General features: G+C 32.3%; 1 protein-coding gene across 1 annotated transcript in view; it reads right to left on the bottom strand.

Moving 5' to 3' along the window:
* The window catches only part of arhgef39 (Rho guanine nucleotide exchange factor (GEF) 39), a 54815-nt gene extending 44200 nt beyond the window's left edge, over positions 1-10615 (bottom strand). The window contains exons 1-3 of the mRNA XM_051107120.1: positions 10554-10615; positions 5353-5545; positions 4541-4635 (exon numbers count right to left, since the gene is read on the bottom strand). Of these exons, the coding sequence (XP_050963077.1) occupies positions 4541-4635; positions 5353-5502 (245 nt within the window). The 5' untranslated portion in view covers positions 5503-5545; positions 10554-10615. The remainder of the gene's footprint in view (positions 1-4540; positions 4636-5352; positions 5546-10553) is intronic.
* Positions 10616-21864: the final 11249 nt, after the last annotated feature.

The raw sequence follows: 21864 nt of genomic DNA, 5'->3' as shown, positions 1-21864 counted from the left end.
AGTAACTGTGACACAATTAGTTACTTTTTAATGGTGTAAAACAATGTTGTAATGCGTTACATTCCATAAAAAGTAACTAACACAATTATTAACTTTTTATAGCATAAGGCAATATTGTAATGCATTACTTTACATAAAAAGTAACTAACATAATCAGTTACTTTTTTATGGCGTAAAGCAATATATACTTTCCATGAACAGTAATACAGTTAGTCACCTTTTTAATGGTGTAAAACAATATTGTAATGCATTACTTTCCATAAAAAGTAACCAAGTAACACAATTAGTTACTTTTTATGCCATAAAGCAATATTGTAATGCATTACTTTCCATAAAAAGTAACTAAGTAACACAATTAGTTACTTTTTTTTTATAATGTAAAGCGATATCGTAATAATTACATTCCATAAAAAGTAGCTAACACAATTAGTTACTTTTTTAATGGCTTAAAGCAATATCCTAATGCATTATGTTTTAATAAAAAGCAACTAACACCATCAGTTATTTTTTTATGGCGTAAAGCAATATTGTAATGCATTACTTTCCACAAAAAATAACTAAGTAACACAATTAGTTACTTTTTTATGGCGTAAAGCAATATTGCAATGCATTACTTTCCATGAAAAGTAATACAGTCACCTTTTTAACGGCGTAAAACAATACTGTAATGCATTACTTTCCATAGAAAGTTACCAAGTAACACAATTGGTTACTTTATGCCATAAAGCAATACTGTAACTATAAAGTAACTAAGTAACAAAATTAGTTACTTTTTTATGACATAAAGCAATATTGTAATGCATTACTTTCCATAAAGTAGCTAACGCAATTAGTTACCTTTTTAATGGCTTAAAGCAATATCGTAATGCATTACATTTTAATAAAAAGCAACTTAGTAGCACAATCAGTTACTTTTTTATGGCGTAAAGCAATATTGCAATGCATTATTTTCCACAAAAAGTAACTAAGTAACACAATTAGTTACTTTTTTATGAAGTAAAGCAACACTATAATGCATTACATACCATAAAAAGTATGGTGTAAAGCAATTTTGTAATGCATTACTTTTAAAAGTAACCCTCCCCAACTTTGGTCACTATTTACTTTCATTGTACGGAAAAGAGCAGCTTGGATAGCCTACTAAATATCTTCTTTTTCATTTCACAGAATAAATAAGGACAAATAGGTCTTGAAAGACATACAGATGAGTAAACGATTTTGGGCTGAATCATTTAAAATTAGATTAAAATCTATAATGCTTTATAAAATTCAGATGCTTTAATACTATTTTGAAGTGCATACTGTGTATGATAAAAACAACCTATGGCTCACCTCCTGTCCTTGTTCTCTGTTTTTCTGCGTTACAACTGGTCAGAGATAAAAAGTGATGATTTCAGCTAAGGATTCAAATAACCTTCAGCAGCCAGCACAGATATCACTTTATCTGAAGAAGCTTTAATCAGTCAGCCACTTTATGTCAGCCACTGCTGTCTGTTCACAGATCTAAATTGAGAGACTGCCATTACGCTTCACCCGGCACTTCAATAACCGATTCTAATGATGATATATGGTAACCGAGCACCGATTTATCCAATACATCGGGCTCTGAAATTCAGCCCTCCATCTTCATTCAGCCACTGTTTGTAGAGAGGCCCGTCAATCAGGCATTGATGGGAGCCTCGGGGACCCACAGTGATTCATTATTCAGACAATTTTATGATTCTCAATCAACGGGGCCTGGATGAAGCCCTCGAAGGCAGTCAGCAGTTCCCCTTCCAGTCGCTCGGTAATACGTACACAACAAAACCACACGGTAAAAATCTCCTCACTAGGTTAGCAAATGTCTCTCTGAGCTTGTCAGGTAAATTTTCGAAGATTGATCAAGTTGTTAAATATATCAAACGCCGCTCACCTGCACTGAGGAGCGATGATTTTTCTAACGCAAGCTTGAAGGTCTTAATAAAAGGCTGGAAGCGTGTTCGCTTGCAGGCGTTTGGACACGAGGCCTTATGCTTTTCTGCATTGCTTTCTGATGTGGTACATCAAAACACAAAACGCTTCACGAGAGCTCTGTGCCATAGATAGCCTCAGATAAAATTAACAAGAACAGGCTTCTTGACACCTGTGAGTTAATTTGTTGTTAGTCTGCCCAGCCTGCATGGGCAGATCAATGCCGACTGCTCTTCAGGCCAGTTTTTCTGATGTATTATTTCATCTTCTGCACCTCGTTTCCAGCGGCTCTGGCTTTTCATTTGCTCAAGCTGTCATAAAGGCCCCTCAAGCAGAGTGTCTAATCGTCTGTATGAGGAAGAGTCACAGCTGGGTTTCATGACTTAGCATGACCACTCTACCACTGGTTTAAAAAAAAAAAAAAAAAATTAAAGATGTTCATCACGGAATTAAAATGGACTCCATTTACTTTTTTAAAATTGGCATTCCTGCTATTACTGTAGAAGACACATCTACACCTCTGAAATGACTGATTCACAGGATGCAATGCAAGTTGCTTTGGATAAAAGGATCTGCCAAATGCATAAATGTATGATAGTAATACAACTACTAATATTATTATTAAAACATTATTTTTAAAGAATATTTATCATTAAAAAAATATTTACGAGATTTTATTTACAAAAATAAATAAATACCTAAAACATAAGAATGTATTAAATTCAATTTAAAGAAATTTTTGATTATTCAAATTTAATGAAACTATTCATATATTAGTATATAAAATGGAATCCAGAAAATTAATGGAAAACTAATACATAATTTAGGAAAAATAAAAAGTATTTGAAAAAAAAAAATAAAATAATAATAATAATAATAATAAGCTATTTTTAATATAATTTTTTATATAAGATTCATAATATTTTTATATTATATTTTTAACATAATATTTAATAATAAAAAGTAACTTTTAATTTTTGTCTAACTTTAAATTGTGTAAGTTTCATTATTTAAATTAGTTAGACATGCTTTTTGATTGTTTTTACTATTATTAATATTCTTCTTCTTCTTCTTCTTATTTAACCATTGAAACAGAGTTTAGAAAAATTACATGGAAAATAATGGAATCCAGAAAAACTATATATATATATATATATATATATATATACATATATACACACTACCGTTCAAAAGTTTGGGGTCAGTACATTTTTATTGTTTCTTTTTTTTTTTTTTTTTTTTTTTTTTTTTAAGAAATTAATACTTTTATTCACCAAGGATGTATTAAGTTAATAATTAAAAGTTTATTAAAAGTTAATAATAAATAATTTACATTGTTATAAAATATTTATATTTTGAATAAACACTGTACTTTTTAAACTTGTTATTCATGAAAGAATCCTGAAAAAAAAAAAAATTACAGGTTCCAAAAAATATTTGGCAGCACAACTGATGATATTATCCAACATTGATCATTCTAATAATAAATCCGCATATTAGAATGATTTCTGAAGGATCATGTGAGACTTAAGACTGGAGTAACAGCTGATAAAAATTCGTTTTTTCATCACAGGAATAAATTCTATTTTAAAGTATGTTAAAATAAAAAACATTATTTTATATTGTAAAAACATTTTGCAATATTACTGTTTTTTTTTTGTATATTTTTAATCAATTAAATGCAGCCTTGATGAGCATAAGAGACTACTTTAAAGACTATTACAAGTCTGCCTTATAGACTGACCCCAAACTTTTGAACGGTAGTGTATATATATATATATATATATATAAATAATTTTATTACTACTAATATTACTTTATCACAAACAAATTTTTTATTTTCATTTTGACTTAATTCAATAGCATTTTTTGGTACAGACAGTCACTAAATTTCCTGTAGAGCATGATGTTAACAATGCCAAGGTTATGAGTTACTGAAATTTTGATATTACAACCCCATTCCCTTCCAACCTTCCTCATCTCAAAGATCTTACTGGATAAAATCAGGTCCTGCACTGAGACGTGCTAAAAATCTGATTGAAAAGGTAAAATGGGTTGCGAATGGTGTTTCATGCTGACTTTGAGCCTTGTATTGAATAGCCTAATGCCTATAACTGGTGAATCTCCCACAGTAGTGTTGAAATCAGGTGGAAAGACTGTGAGCATCAGTAATGAACGCATGATAATGAACACACTTTCATTAAAAATGCATGTTTAAAACACCAGCGATTGCAAAAGCTTATTTGTAATCGACACAAAAGGCTTGGAAGACACAAACGGCAGCCATTACGAACAGGCGGCCGTCACCTCTGATGGTAAGTGTGGCGGGATAACGTGAAATACTCTGGAAAAAGTGCAGCTGTAAGCCTAAATCCAGCATCCGCATCGATTCGCAATCCAATTAAAGAGAATAACATAAGATAAGGCACACCAGGCAATCTCCAAGTTCTCAAACTTGATTCTCCTGTTAGACCCCAATTAATACTCCCCTACCCTCTCGTCCTTTTTAAACGGTATCAAAGCCAGCCACCCTCAGCCGTCTCTCTCCCCTGAGCGCGAATATTCACTTAATTATTTAAAGGATACTTACTGGTTTATTAAATGAATGGATTTAATTGAACTGAAGATGCTTTCTCTAATGTCCTGCCTGAGGGTTCCTTTGGCCTTCAAGATCTCCACAAAGTACTGGAGAAAAGAAAGAGACAGGAGGAAGAGAAAATTAAATTTTCAGACGCCACTCGTACATGACTCTTCATCTTACCGAGAGTGTCACCTCTCGTCGCGCACCCTTGAGACAAAGCGAGAACAAATCTGTGGAGAGCCAAGCATTTTGCAGCAATGACATCTCAATTACCTCCGACGGCTTAATACGAGCCGCGTATCCTCACCAGAGGCGGAAGGCGACGTGGTTTGCCTTCTCAAAATAAGTTGTGTTTTAACGGTCAAGCGATTAATTAGCTGCGGCGCTCGAAAACAATAAGACCGACGTGCGAGTTCGCCATGTTAGCTTTTCAAGTTCTAATGCCAATTATTTTGATGTACGACAAAACATGCACGGAAATGACATGGAAATCTCAGCATTTGTTAAAGGTAAAACTAATTAGCTGTAAAATAAAAGCCTTGAACAGGTTATAAACCATGAATTTCAAAAGAATAGCCCTGTGATGATGTCAAGGACCACTCGATAAACAGAAAACCTTGTGCTGTTGAAACAGTGAATAAAGCTCTTGAAGATAATTAGAATTTCAGATTTGATTTAATTAGGATATTCTAATGATCAACGAAGCACAACAAACACATTTTTCTGTTTCTATGACTGAATCCAACCGTGATAAGCGACACAAAATTGACCAATTCAGCCCATGGGTGTTTGTGTAATGTTGGACCTGTTGAGAGACTAACCGTGACAACTAAATCCAGCTGTTCGCAGTATCTTTGTTCACTCTGGACTAGCTCGCGGGCCGTGCGGCTCCTCTTCCTTTCCCAGCGGTCCCGCTGCTCCTGAATGCTGCGGATGCCCATGGGGGTGAATGGACTTGGAGCAAAACTCATGACTGACCAGTTGAGGGTGCTGACTCCAGATCAGTGTCACCACCTACAAAAAAGAAAATCACTATTAAATGTAATATTTCATTCTGATTGCTTCCATTGTCCTTTTTTGTAAGTCACTTTGGATAAAAGAGTCTGCTAAGTGTCCCAATGTAAATGGCCATCAAAATTACTGGCTGATAAATTAAATGCAAAAATAATAAGCCTACAGAGCCTTTTACATATTTATATTTAACATATAACTTTAGTTATATAATTAATTGTTTAAAATTTTTTTTTTTTCATTTATTTACGTATACTTAAGTACATATATACTTAAATATTTGTTATATTAATTTGTTTGTGTGTGTGTTACATATCTATAGATAGACAGATAGATATACACACAATACATTGTAATGTATATTTTTACATATAATAACAATTACATTTTTTTATAATTTTTATAAATTGTTGATTAAACAATTTAAAGAATTCTATAGTTAGTTTCCTTATATTAGTCATTTTAATAATTCATCATTTGATAAAATTTATAATTTGTATTATATCTGATAAAACTTGTCGAATCTAGAACTTGTAGTCTATTTAGTACTTAGTAAAATAAAAAATGAAAATATTAAAAACATTAAATGATTTTCTAAAATGATAATATCCTTATATCTTTAACCAAGTTTGCATATATTCATATTTTTTAAATAATTTGCTATAAAATAAGTAAAATGCATATTTTTTCTGATTTTATCAAATTCATTATATATTCATGTGTATGTATAAGATATTATAATATATAACAAATATTTTAATAATGATTTTATTTTGTATCATTATATTTGATATAACTTGTAGAATATAGAAATTATAGTCTATTTAGTACTGAAAACAAAAATAAATGAATATATTTAAAACAAATGACTTTCTAAAATGACTGAATCGTATAAGCAATGACAATAAATTAAAAATATTTTAATAATTCAGCATTGAGTTCTTATATTAGTAATTTTAACCATTCATAATTTGATAAAACTTTATATATATTTTTTATTTTTACATGTTCTTCATTATATTTCATACAAATTAAAAAAAATCTATATTAAAATGAAAATAAATGATCATATTTAACATACTAAACAATTTTACATCTTTTGTTGACTTCATTAATCAATGATCAATTATTTAGAAAAGCACTTATTTTAATATTTAGCCAACTTCATCATTCATATTATTAGGGTGTTAAAAATCCATATTTTGACATTTGTAAATTACAATCAATACGGTGCAATAACTAAGCAAATGCCATTGGCTGCACAGACCAACAAGTATGAGGAACGACCAGCGATTCAGTCCCCTATGAATTCGTAATGACAAACAAACAACATATGCAGAGGGTAAGCCTCCAATTAAGAGAAGCCAAACCTACACACATCCCAACAACACACACTCTTGATCTATGACTTAGTACATGCTTTCTCTCTCTCTCTCTCAGCTAAGTAAAGTCTCTCCATCATGACTCCCTCCCCCAGCCGCTGGTGCTGTCCCTCGACTCCGGGGTGTCCTCTCTGCACTGCCTCATTAGTGTCAGCTCTAATGGAGCGTCAGGGCCAGAAAGAGGAACGAGACCAACACTTTAACAGCAATTAACCCTTGTTCTCTCCCGAGGGAAGCTGGCGTCAGCCCTTCTATAACACACTGTAAACAAGGCAGCCCGATCAACCCGAAAAGACTGAGAGGTGTGCATACGAACATCCACAAGGAACGAAAGCACCAAAAAATCCCATCCCATCTGCTTTTGTGGAGCCCGTCCCATTGTTTGTACAAAACCTCCATAAAACGCGAAATGCATCCCCTGAAGTTTCGCGTGCCCCATGCAGCCTTGGCTAAGTGCTGCGTCTGAAGCCACGGTCCATTTTTACCAGCAACTTACTGTAAATTGCATCACTCTCGACACTCAAATAAGCAGTCAATTTTGAGAAATATTGCAGCATTTTAGGCCCAGTGAAGCCAATTAAAAGCCAGCTGAAGAGGACTGGGGTCAGGAGTACCTAGTTAAAAAGACTAAATATGGAGCAACCGGCAGGGTTTGTTTGCATAACTCAGCGCTTATATTAAACAAGACCACTTTCTTTTGTTCAGTATAAGGTTTTGTGCATAGTGCATACATATGGAAAATTACACTGACAAACCCTGGTTTTCTTTACAAACACTCTTGTATCTAAATATAAAGGTGTTGGGTAACACCTGCACATAAAGCAGTGCAACATCATCAGCATTGGCAAGTCCACAGATCTGTTTCCCAGAAGAGCCACATGGATGAGGGGTGGAGCTGGAGAACTTCCAAATATTCCCACTCACTGTTATTGCTCTGATGGTTCTGGTAAGTCATTATCATTAATACATTATTAGATTATTTAGATGAAATTTGAGGGGGGGCATTTTTATGCTTTAAATTGACCAAAAGTGACATTTATAATGTTACAAAAGTGTGACAATGTTACAAAAAGAAACCTGGAAAAAATTCTACGACTGTTTTCTAAATAATGTTAATAATAAATGTTTTTTCTTTTAGGAACAAATCAGGATATTACAATGATTTCTGAAGGATCATGTGACAAGTAATGATGCTAAAAAGACAACTTTGAAATCACAGGATTATATTACATTTTAAAATATATTAAAATAGAAAATGGTTATTTTAAATGGTAAAAAATATTTAAAATTTTACTGTTTTTGCTGTACTTTGGATCAAATAAATGCAGAAGAGACTTCTTTACAAAAAAAAATAAATAAATAAAAATCTTACTGTTCAAACACTTTTGACTGGTAGTGTAGCAGAAAAAAAAAGTTTATTTAATTTAATGTTTATTTTATTTCAAGTACTGAAAATGGTTTATGGCTTTAGTTCTAGTTTTAGTTAATGGCAATGACCATGCATTTAGACAAGTATAAAACATTTGTGTTAATTTTAAAGAAATACTATATATATATATATATATATATATATATATATATATATATATAACATTTTATTTATTTATTTATTTATTACATTTTAAATACCTTAAAATTTAACATACAGGTACCACGCTTTTAAATTAAAAAAGGAAACAAGTGCAAATAAGGTCCAATAAAAGCAAACTGATGTCATCATGATGGCTTGCATCAAGTTTAACTCTACAAACGGCAACAACTAGCTGATTAAATATTTCAAAGCTGAGCAAAAGCATAAACATTTACATTCCCTATAGAAATGTACATGCCTTTCGCATGACTTCTTAAGATGTTACTCATTTCCACGATGAAATTTGCAGGCCCAGGAAATGGCAATTTTACAACTAGATTTCTAGGTTTTTCATCACTGTGGTATCATGGTATCATATAGAATATGTAATAGTAAAATTATTCAGATCGGTCTCAGTTTGACCCTAGTAACAAGGCACTGCTGAAAAATATAACTAAACAAACCCAAATAGCCTTAACAACTTAGCTTATTTATTTTATTGTTGTTTCGTTTTCCTTTGCGTTTTGCCACAGGGCAAAACTTCTACAGTCTACATTTATTTCTTGTTTTATATGTGTGACCCTGGATCACAAAACCAGTCATAAGTAGCACGAGTATATTTGTAGCAATAGCCAAAAATATGGGTCAAAATTATTGATTTTTCTTTTATGCCAAAAATCATTAGGGTATTAAGTAAAGATCATGTTCCATGAGGATATTTTGTAAATTTCCTACCGTAAATATATCAAAACTTAACCTTTAATTAGTAATATACATTGCTAAAACCTTCATTTGAACAACTTTAAAAGTGATTTTCTCTGTATTTTGATTATTTTCCCCCCTTAGATAACTGATTTTTAAATAGTTGTATCTCGCCAAATATTGTCCTATCCCAACAATATCAAAAAATGACCCTTATGACTAGTTTTGTGGTACAGGGTCACATATGTGATCACAAAACCAGTCTTAAGTTGCTGGGGTATGTTTGTAGCAATAGCCAAAAATACATTGTATGGGTCAAAATTATTGATTTTTCTTTTATGCCAAAAATCATTAGAAAATTAAGTAAAGATCATGTTTCATGAAGATGTTTTGTGAAATTCCTACTGTAGATATATCAAAACTTAATTTTTGTTTAGTAATATGCATTAGTAAGAGCTTCATTTGGACAACTTTAAAGGTGATTTTCTCAATATTTCAGATTCCAGATTTTCAAATAGTTGTATCTCGGCCAAATATTGTCCCATCCTAACAAACCATACATCAATGGAAAACGTATTTATTCGGCTTTCAGATGACGTATAAAGCTCAATTTTGAAAAATTGACCCTTATGACTAGTTTTGTGGTCTAGGGTCACATATGGGGTTTTTGAGATTTTTGAGAAGTAATCTAACTTTAGTGAATGAAATGTGATCTCACAGAGTTAAGAAATTTTGTTTTTAATCACCTCTATTCATAAAAGCGTCACATATCATTATTATTATAAGCATAAACAAACTTGCTTCAAACATACTTAAAGTTAAGAGTCTGTTAGATCCTAAACAGAACCTAGAGGATAAATAAATAAGTAGCTTTACTTGTTTTTTAGTTGATTAACAATGTCATTCCTTTTGACACAATGAATAATAAAAACTCTTTAATGTCTGTTTGTTTGTTAACAAAACTTTTAAATCACAAAAGATCAAAAACACTGAATTTGGATCCTATTTGCATAACTGCTTAGTTATTTAAAGTTATACACAAACCTACGAGGTCACCATATTGAACGCAAAACAGCCTATTTTTACTAAGTCACCGTTTGCCATTAAACACAGGGGATTTGGAGACAATATTGCATATTTTAGTATGACATATGCTAATTACTCAAAAAAATAAACACTTTTTCGCATGACTGACTGAACACGAGAACATTGTATAAGTACACTTCTGTTGTCATATGTTTTTGAAATTAAAACTAAACTGTACAATAGGCTACAGCCTATATAGGTAACTTCATGACCCAGTTACGACTTATAAATAAAACGATATAAAATGTATAAACATAAAAACACTTCATACCTGTTGTTCGTTGTTTTCAAATTGAATAGAGGCGCTCTTTCTCGCACTCTCAGAAGTTCCGGGTTTTTCTGCGCTCTGATTGGTGCTCACAAACATCGAAACTGAGCCCTCCCCCGTGACGTCATCACAAACTTTAATAGAGTCAGCGCTAGGGGTCATTTCACCAAAAAGCTGCTTTCTCTACTCAACTTGTCATAAGTATGTAAGCGTAAACAATTATATTTATTTTTGTGGAAAAGCTGACTTAACAACAGTTAAATAATTATATTATATAATTATAATAATTATAAAAATAAAAAAATAATAATTATATAATTATTCGTATTTCTAAAAGATTACCCATATGTAGGCCTAATACTTCTATAGGCCTATATAATACTTATTCTAAGTCATTCTTTGTTTGACAGAGTGCATGGAATGAAAATTGCATCTTTAAATCAGCTTTTCAAATTAAAAACAGATTTTATAGAACGACCCTGAGAGATCTTAGTATTATTGACTGACCACAGGCATGTTTTATAGCTATACTCAAGATTAAAACACTTGTGAGTGGATAGATTATTTATGACTTGAGTACTTTTTGTTTGTTTATGATTATTAGATGGAGCACACCTGAGAGAAATGCTTTAATTGTGATGCTGCACAGTTTCTGTCAAACCTCAAACTTGCACGCCTTCAGAAGGCGAACGTCTAAGGCACGTTAGGTGAAATCCATCGCCTTCAAAGCGCGAAACCGAAAAGAAATATACTAAATATATCTCCTAAATATGACGAACCATTAATTTTACATTTAACTTTTGCATCCTAGGAGTTAAGAAAGGGAGTTTAGTCTATACTCCTGATGATTCATCTTAGGAAATGAAGGGAGGAGAAAACACATCTCAGCAAATTTCTGCTAATTATACAAGAGTGTTGGCAAGATGAAAGTGATGCCCTGTGATCAGGCTTGGCACAGTAATAGCCCCTAACTCCTCATAGACAGTCCCTCTAATATAAGGAAATCCATCAGGATCCCCAAGTTCTAAAGTGCAAGCATCAACTTCTCAAACTATTTGCTTCTCAAAAAGCAAAAAGCTTGCAGCCCGACATCAGCGAGAACACTGACATCTAGTGTTGCCTGTGTGGCCATCTGAAAGTATCCAGCCTCTGACCAACATGACAGATGCAGCACCCACATATACAACAGTCCTCTTAAATAATACTTAAGGTATTTAAATTAGACGTGATTAGAGTGCATGATCTTCTCATTAAGGGATAGTTCACCCAAAAATGATCAATCTGTCATCATTTACTCAAACTCATGTTGTTCCAAAATACTGCATGACTGACTTTCTTTTTTTTTTGTGTATACAGTTAATGATATTTAAGCGTTTTTGCAAAATATAAACCCTGAGAAGTCTGAGAAGGTTGAATTGTGAGATAAAAGTTAGAAATTACATTTATTTGTTCTTTATTCCATGACAGAAACAGAAACACAGAACAGTGAGATGTAAATTCATAATTCAGAGAGAAAGGTCATAAATGCAAGATGGAAAGTCTGAATTGTGAGGAAATCTGTCAGAATGCTGAGTTTATATCTCATAATTCTGACCTTTTTTCAAACTGAATTCTGAGGAAACAATACAATATTACGATACATAAACAGAATTATGAGGTATTGCAAGAAAGTCAGAATTCTAAATTTATATCCAGCATTTGTGATTTTCTCTCTCTCTCTCTCTCTCTCTCTCTCTCTCTCTCTCTCTCTCTCTGAACGTCAGAATTCGGAGCTTAAATCTCATAATTCTGAATTCCAAGAATTCCAAGATATAAATGTAATATTCTGATGGAAAAAAAAAAAAAAAAATTCTGATACATAAACTAAGAATTATGAGGAATTGTGAGAAAGTTAGAATTCTGACTCATAATTGCAAGATGGAAACTAAATTGTGAGTTTTTTTCTGAGAAAACAAAGACAAAGTTCAGATAAATAAACTATGATTTACAAGAAATTGCAGGAAAGTCAGAATTTTAAAGGAGTTTTTTGTGAGAAAGGTGAGATGTAAACTCAGAATTCAGAGAAAAAGGTCATAACTGCAAGGATTATTAAGTTTACTCTGAATTTTCTAAGAATTTTGAGTTTAAATCTCGTTTTTTTTTTTTTTAGAACTGCGAGAATTCTGAGAAAAAAGCCAGAATTCTGATACATAAACTAAGAATTACACAAAATGGCAAGAAAAGTCAGAATTCTGTTTTTTTTTTTTTCAAACTCACAATTCAAAGAAAAATGTCAAAATTGCAACATGGAAACTCAGAATTTTCTCAGAACTCTTTCACAAAATGGTATATAAACTAAGAATTATGAGATATTGTGAGAAAGTCAGAATTGTTATGAAAATGAAAGTTAATTTCTTCCAATTCAGAATTTTTATTTTTTATTTTTTTGGTGGAAACAGTGAGATGTAAACTCAGAATTCAGAGAAAATAAGTCATAGTTGCAAGATGAAAACTCAGGATTATTAAGTTTACTCTGAATTTTCTAAGAATTCTGAGTTTAAATTCTGAATTCTCATAATTCTGATTTTTTTTTTTAGAACTGCAAGACATAAACTCAGAATTCTGAGGAAAAAAAAACAGAATTGCGTTACATAAACTACACGAAATGGCAAGAAAGTCAGAATTCTGAGAGGGGGTTTTTGTATAGTAAACTCACAATTCAAAGAAAAATGTCAAAATTGCAACATGGAAACTCAGAATTTTCTCAGAACTCTTTCAACTCAGAATTCAGAAAAAAGGGTATATAAACTAAGAATTACAAGATATTGTGAGAAAGTCAGAATTGTTAAAAAATCAGAAAAGTTAATTTCTACCAATTCAGAATTTTTATTTTTTTGGTGGAAACAGTGAGATGTAAGCTCAGAAATCAGAGAAAATAAGTCATAGTTGCAAGATGGAAACTCAGTCAGAGTTTATATCTAGCAGTTCCGAAAAAAAGTCAGAATTACGAGATTTAAACTTAGAATTCTAAGAAAATTCAGAGTAAATTTAACAATTCTGGGTTTCCATGTTGCAGTTTTGACATTTTTCTCAGAATTCTGAGTTTACTGTACATCTTGCCTTTCTCACAAACCCCCCCACCCCTTTCTTGCAATTTCTTGTAATTCTTAGGTGTTGTTTTTTTTTTTTTTTTTTTTTTTTTTTTTTCAAAATTGATTCTGAGAATTAAAAAGACAGATTTATGATACATAAACTAAGAATTACAAGATATTGTATGTTTACGAGATATTTACAAGATAATAAGTCAGAACTGCAAGATGAGAAACTCTGAATTGTGAGAAAGTCAAAATTCCAACTTAAATCTCATAATTCTGATTTTTTGCAGAATCTATCTATGCTATGCTAAAAATGGGCTTTTACAACAATGGATTATTTTCACATAGTTTTAGAAAACTGATCACCTATAAGCATGTATATGCACAAACCATTAAACAGCTTTAATGAGCCAAAAATGAAAATTCTGTCACCTTCACGTCATTCCAAACCCATAGAACTTACTTTCTTCTATGTTTTTGTCAATACAGTGAAAGTCAGTGGCGTCCAAAACGACATAGAGCTTGGAAATATGGAAATATCTTCTTTTGTATTCCATAGAATATAAAAGTCATACAGGTTTGAGGCTGACAGAATTTTCATTTTTGGGCGAACTATTGTATGAAAGCCATGCGGTGCACAGTGTACATACAATAAATTGTATAACTCAACATATGCTCATTAATACAGCAGCACTTAGAGCGTGCAATGTTCCCAATAACATAAGGACTTTTTCTCGAGTGCCAGATGAGACCTTGCCCTTGAGTTATGTTTTCTCAGTGAGCTGAAAGCATTTTGTGAACATACCTGAGACATCAATGTCAGGAGCAATAACGTCGTCACTTACAACTAAAATCTATAGATAAACTAAATTGTGAATTCTTGCATATTTTCACCGTTTTTGAAAAACACCACCATGTATAAAGCCTATTATACACATAAGCTATTAAATCTTACAATACCACTCAAAAAGGTGAAAAAGAGGAGCACTGCGAATCGCCAAACTGATAAAATACATCTTTAATGAGAGATTCATTAAAATGTAAAATGTATGACAATATTGGCGGCTCTGCTCTTTATTGTTTTCAATTTTATTGTGTTTCCAGAACATTTGGTATTATAATAATTGGCCCCAAAACAGACCTGTGCAAATTAGGCCCATTTTGCCTCCAGGCTATTGAGGCATGAACAGTCAGAGACACCGCAGACAAAGGGTCCTTTTTCACCTGAGGAGAGAGGAGGAGAAAAAAAAAAAAGCGGTAGGAGCGTCAATAATCTACACAAGTAAAGCAAGTCTCCCAAGGTTTTTCAGCCCTGTGGTGCATTATTCATACTCACCGTAGCCAGAGGACTCTTAATTGACCCTTGCTCCTCGCAAAACTTCATGAGATGAAAGAATGCAATGTTTTGTAATTCAACTTTTTTTTTCTGAGTCCCCCTCACTCCAACTCAATAGTATTGGATTTCTGTTCATGAATTATTCAGAAGCAAAAAAAAAGAGAGGTAACCCTAAGCTTAGAGATGTCATAAGAAACTATGCTGCAACTGCAGAACATATCGAATCACTTAGACAAAAACAAACACGGGCCCCATCACAACAAATAGCGTTCGGGGCCTCGTGACGCCGGAGCCTTTTGAGGAATTTACGGGTCAATATCCTTATTTAACAGCCGTGATAAGAGGAAGGAAAGGGACTTTTCATTTTTAACAAATGGTGCCTGCTGTGCGACCGGACGTTAAGTGGCTTCATGAACGCAGACTGTTTGCTGCTGAAGTACATGATCGTTCTCGTTAGTCTTAATTACAGGCATTTGTGATTCACTGAGGGCGTTAGTGGATAGAAATTGTTTCAAACGTCTCCCAAGCGGTTTTTCCAGTGATATTACAGACACCATGAAAACGGTTTTAGGGCTTTTGATCTGAATCTGTTAACTTGGAGGTCAGCTTTATGAAAATTTCGTTTTGGTTTTATCCATTGTTTTTGTCTTTTGATGAAAATTTCCTTTGGATTTAGTCAATATTTCATCATGATAAATAAAACACAAGAACAAATGAAATAATAACCAGAATAAAGTGCAAAAATGAAACAAATATTCAAACAAGTGAAATATTCATAAAAAAAAAAATCAAATATTTAATAAAAACTATACTTTTTAAGAGTTTCAGTTTAACTAAAAGTGAAATAGTTTTTAATTCAACAGCTAAAATAAATAAAATATTTATAAAAAAACCCAACCCTTAAACTTAAAAAATTAAAAATGTTAGAAATGTTGCCAATTAACTGAAAACTAAAATAAGCATAAAAGATCATTTAAAAATATTTTAAAAATATATAATAAAAATGGCAAAACCACACAGCGTTTCTAAAATTTTAACTAAAATTAAATGTAAAATTGAAAATATAAAATAAAAACTCAAAATATTAATTGAAATAAAGCTTAAAATAAAATCTTAAATAAAAAGAAATTAAGTGAAAATTAAAAATGTTGCCTAGGCAATAAACTGACAACTAAAATAAACATAAAAAATTATTAGAAATGTATTTAAAAAAAAAAAAAAACAGATATTTTAAAAGTGATAAAAATGACCTAAAATTTAAAATAACATTAAATGTAAAATTGAAAATATAAAATAATCTCATTTAAAATATTAATTGAAATAAAGCTTAAATAAAATAAAATATTAAATAAAAAACTTTAAACTTAAAAAAAGTTAAAATTAGAAATGTTATCTTGAAATGAAATGGAAACTAAAATAAACATAAAAGCTTATTAGAAATATATAAATATATAAATATATGACAAAGGCACAGCATTTCTAAACTTTCAACTAAAATTAAACGTAAAATTGAAAATATAAAATAAAAACTTCAAAATATAAATTGAAATAAAGCTGAAATAAAATCAAATATTAAATTTAAAAACTTAAACTTAAAAAAAGTTATTAATATTAATAAATATTTAAAAAGTATATAAATAATAGTTTTTTTTTTAATGGTTAATACTTGTCACAACATCAGTGGGATGAGACCAGAGGCAGATATTAGGTGCAAACCAAACAGGAGTTTTACTGACAATGTTGAAGGAATAAAGTGCAAGAATAGTTTGAGCAATTGCAATGCTTATCTGTAAGTCCGTTGATGAATTGAGTTGGTATATGAGTCCAAGTAGTAAACACAGCACAGAGTCTTGGTAGTAGCGAGGGAAATCCGGGGGAGAAGAGCATGGAGAGGTCTGGAGCTAACATCAGGTTGTGAACAGTAGACCAGACAGTGAGGTACTGATTGCCAGGGCCTTAAATAGGGCGGGGCTGAGTGGAATCAGGTGCTGGCAATCAGTAGTCGGGTGAGAGAGAGCGGGTGTGCTGTGACGACGATAGTGAGGGTGGCTGAGGTGAATGCCTGACAATACTCTGCATCTTAATTTTCTAGTAATATTTTTGTAAATCAAAAACCCTCAGTTAATGACCATTTTCACCAGTAATCTTGATGAGATTAGCATTATTTACGCTATCAAAGTCCTAAAGTCTGTCAAATTTAAGTGTGTTTGACTCATCTCTAAATATGTATGACTCATCTTGCACTACAAATCATTGTCCAATCAAATGCGCCCTAGAATGAGACTGCCCCACGCCCTAATATATAACAGGCTCTTTAACAAGTCCCGCCCACAAAAGAAAACACTTGTGAAGCTACTTTAAACTCTACACTTCAAAAGTCTCGTCTAAATCAACGCTATAATTTCCCAGATTTCACTTGACCTTAACGTCAACCCTTCAAAGCATGCGTGTACTTACTAGCTTATAAGTTAAATGATAGATTAAGAGCTAAAAGGAATATGAAGTCATGGACAAAGCCAAAAACACATTGAGGATTTTCAAAAGCAATTTGTCGTAATTGTCTATTGGTTGCCTTGATTAAAGTTCTCAATTGGCCCCCGCAACCCGACTCTCCATACTTGTCGCTGTTTCGGCATGTTTGAAAACGGTGAGCTCATTAAAGTAAAATGACTGTTTGGCCCTGGGAAAAAAATAATCACATGGAAACAAATAGACACAAAAAAGTGGAGTGACTCTCCAGTCGAGGAGGACCATTGAAAAAAAAGCGTGGCGCTTGCAAAACCCAGCGGTTTTCATGGATAATGATAAACTGTCATGCCTGCAATTACCGCAAGCACAGGATGGCAGGGTTTTATGCGTGTCAATGAGGTTTGCTCCTAATTGACGATGGGGGACACTAACTCTCTTGAAAGCTGTCATTCAATCATCAAGCATCGTGACGAGAGGCTCACCTATTGAATTTCTGCGTGCGCTCCGCACACGTGCACTCCAGGTAGCGCGAGGGAACGGCTCGGTGTTGGGTTTGTCATTTGTGAACGTCCATCACCGATACATTTGTTCTCAGGCGTCCACTTTTGGGAATGGAAATTAGAGCGTAAAAGTTTGCTCGGTGCACGGAGGGCCGGCTGTCACGCTTTCGCTGGAGACGCATCTAAAGTTAAACTCGTATGACACTAAATGTCCACGCCGCGTTTTACCTGTGGGACAGAGTGAATGTTTCGAGTTATGCTTGGGTTGTCACTGCATGTGTTTAACCAGTACCCGGACCTCTGGGATCCCATTTAAGTCAAAGCTGCTCCAGCAGTGCAAGTCATAGTGAACAAACAAGCGGCAGCACTTTCCTTTTCATTGCAACCTTATTTTTAGCTGCCTTTTATCTCGTTATAATTGGTTTATTCTCTTGAGATGTTTTGTCTTTTATTTCAAAGTGATTAACTGCAAAGAGGGTCTGCTGAGCTCATGTTGCCTGTTTCATTTGAACATATTATTAGCACTCTGCTGTTCCTAATATGTCTGTTTTAATTATTAGGATTCATCCACCTTCAAATGGGACTTGACAATGCAAATACACTCTTGGAAATGTCAAAAACAACCTATTAGCTACTTCTCAAGACAAACTTCTAAAATGCCACAAAAAAGTCACAAATTCCATAAATCTAGTTTAGCTCATATAGTTTGTCAAGACATAATTTTAATCACTCTTTATAGATTTTGATTATTTCATAATACAAAATATATATTTTAACTGTAATGTAATTGATTTTAATCTTAAATAACTATATATATATATATATATATATAGATGTGTGTATCTCATTAAGTGTAATAATGGTGTATTAACAGTGTAATAACTATTATATATCATTAAGTGTAATAATAGTGTAATGACAGTGTAACAACTATTACATATCATTAAGTGTAATAATAGTGTAATAAGTGTAATAAATATATACTGTGACAAATGCATTATAAGCATAAAAATAGTGTAATAACATTATATAATTTCAAGTGTAATAATAGTGTAATAACAGTGTAAAAACCGTGTAATAACTATTATTTTTTAAGTGTAATAACAGCGTAATAACATGGTAATAACTATAATATTCCCTTGAGTGTAATAATAGCGTAATAACGGTGTAATAACTTATTTTCCTTAAGTGTAATAACAGCGTAATAACAATAATACCTATTATATTTCTTTAAGTGTAATAACATGGTAATAACTATTAAATATTTCAAGTGTAATAATAATGTAATAACAGTGTAATATGTATACTGTGACAAATGCATTATAAGCGTAATAATAGCATAATAACTATTATATATTTAAGTGTAATAAGTGTAATAACAGCGTAATAACTAGTATATATCATTAAGTGTAATAGTGTAATAACAATGTATTATCAGTGTAATATATACTGTGCATTAAAAATGCATTATAAGCGTAATAATAGTGTAATAACTAGTATATATATCATTAAGTGTAATAATAGTGTTATAACAGTGCAATATGTATGCTGTGACAAATGTATTATAAGCATAATTGTGTAATAACTAGTATATATCATTAAGTGTAATAACAATGTAATATATATATACTGAAACGAATGCATTATAAGCATAATAACTACTTCAAAATGTGACAAATGTATTATTAAATTAAAATTAAAATTAAAATTATTAATAATAATAATAATAATAATAAAATAATAATAATAATAATAATAATAAAATTAAGTTTTGATTTATTTACGGAAAGAAAAATTTATAAAATATCCTCATGGAACATGATCTTTACTTAATATCCTAATGATTTTCGGCAATCCATAACTTTGACCCATACAATGCATTTTTGGCTATTGCCTACTTAAGACTGGTTTTGTGGTGCAGGGTCACAAATTGTTAAACCCTCTGGGGTCTGAGGGTGTTTTGGGGCCCTGGAGAAGTTTTGACGTATCATTTTTCTACAAAACGACGTTAAAATCATCTCGTTCAGTCATTCACAAAAAACAATATACTTATTTAAATTTTCTAAGACATGTGTTGTGTTCGAAAGAGAATATGCGAGGGAGTGAAATTATCTGTATTTTATTTATAACACAGTATAATATAAACATACATTACGAAGGTCAAAGACACATTATTGAGCACAGTGATCTAACCACAGAGATGTGAACAGACGTTGTGTAATTTCTGAAAACTGTTTTCTGAATTGTTCAACAAGTAACACAAGTAAATCACACCTGATATTTAAGTGCTTGCAAAACTCAGCAGTAGTCAAGGATCTTGTTTTACCAATAGAAAATCAGTGTTGTTGAAGATCTGATACAACACACTCAGAGGAAAAGTTTGCAGGATTCATCTGTTATGCAGGTATCAGATCACCAAAACAAAACAAAAACATCTGTGAGCATGTTAATATCAGGAGCAATTTAAAGCATCCTTGCTAAATAAAGCATTAGTTCTATAATTTATATCCCAAAAAATATTCATATAGGTATCTGGTCACTAAAATAAATAAATGATTAAATCAGTGAGCATGTTGATAGGCCTGAAGCAATATTGTTACAGTAGCAATCACTAATATTGCCCATGTGATTTTATAGCTATCATATGCACACATGCTTTGTATTTATTATTATACAGTACAAAAACAACATCTGAGAAACTAAATTATTATTGAACACATACACATTTGAGCAGATATTTGCAGAGTATTTAACAGTAAAGACTGGTCTAAGCATTCTTAGACATAACTTTTATATCATCTAAACATTAGCCCTACTTGTATGTCAATTTGTTTATGAAACATAAAACATTCTTGACGCCTTACAGATGCATTGAAAAGTTGCCTAATGCACTCGATTTCACACATTTTAGTCAGGAATTATAGTTTTGAAAAAGTCCAACTAGTAAATGCGTTCAAGTTTGTCACTACAACACATTATCTAATGCCAATAAGAAACATTACTTGCACTGTATACAAGATCCTCTCGTCAGCTGCCTGTAGCTGTGTTCGCATTCTGTTTGTGACATACACAAGCTTAGCCTGTTCCTCTCAGCGCGTCCTAATCTGGAGTAAATACAAGGCTTTTTCCTCTCAACGCCTTCTTCCAAAAACGAAAGTATCCAACACCAACACGTTGCTGCTTTGTTTACGAGTTGATGTGGGCGGTCACATAGCGCGTCTCTCACGTGGATGTTTGTAATAGCAATAGCGCCGAACAGCGCGTGAGCGTGATCTAATTAGACGTAACGATCTCAGAGGAGAAAAACAGGACATGGTATACGGATTAAACACAGAATGTGTGTTTTCGATTACATTTACTTAATTTAAAAGTAGACATTTCAAGCTTTCTATAGATATATCTCTCATGTTTCTGTGTCATGTATTCGCTGAGTTTTAGTTCATTTTAGTGACGCATTTCACGGTGAGAAGACTGAAAGGACACCCTGTATATTTTCTTTATTTTAAAAAACCACAAAGATTTGTTGATATGTTGAGCGTACACAAATAAAATTAAACTTTCTACAGATTCAGGTGATGTATTACTTTTATGTGTCCAATCAAAATTGAGGGAGCAATTCAAGTTCTTTTTGCTGTCATCTGGAAAATACACGAGCGCTCCCGCTGGCACCTTAGCCAGGATGTTAAATTGTATGCAGGATATGAACTTTCTCAGGATATGTATATTTCGTTTATGTGCATCCCCTGAACCACCCCAAACCCCAAATAAAGCGTCATGTTTTTCTTTTGAATACCAAAGTTAGTTCTGACTCCAAATCTATGTCACGTTTAATGGCGCTCGCCTCTGCCGCCTTAATTCGTGGTGAGTTTTGCCTGTAGCAGCTCAGCTGTTTACCAGCATCCAGCAACTCTGAATGTTTGTGTTGATTGGCAGTA

Source organism: Labeo rohita, chromosome 4 (assembly GCF_022985175.1).
Source record: "Labeo rohita strain BAU-BD-2019 chromosome 4, IGBB_LRoh.1.0, whole genome shotgun sequence".
Taxonomy (NCBI): Eukaryota; Metazoa; Chordata; class Actinopteri; order Cypriniformes; family Cyprinidae; genus Labeo; species Labeo rohita.
This window is presented reverse-complemented; position numbering and strand designations above follow the sequence as displayed.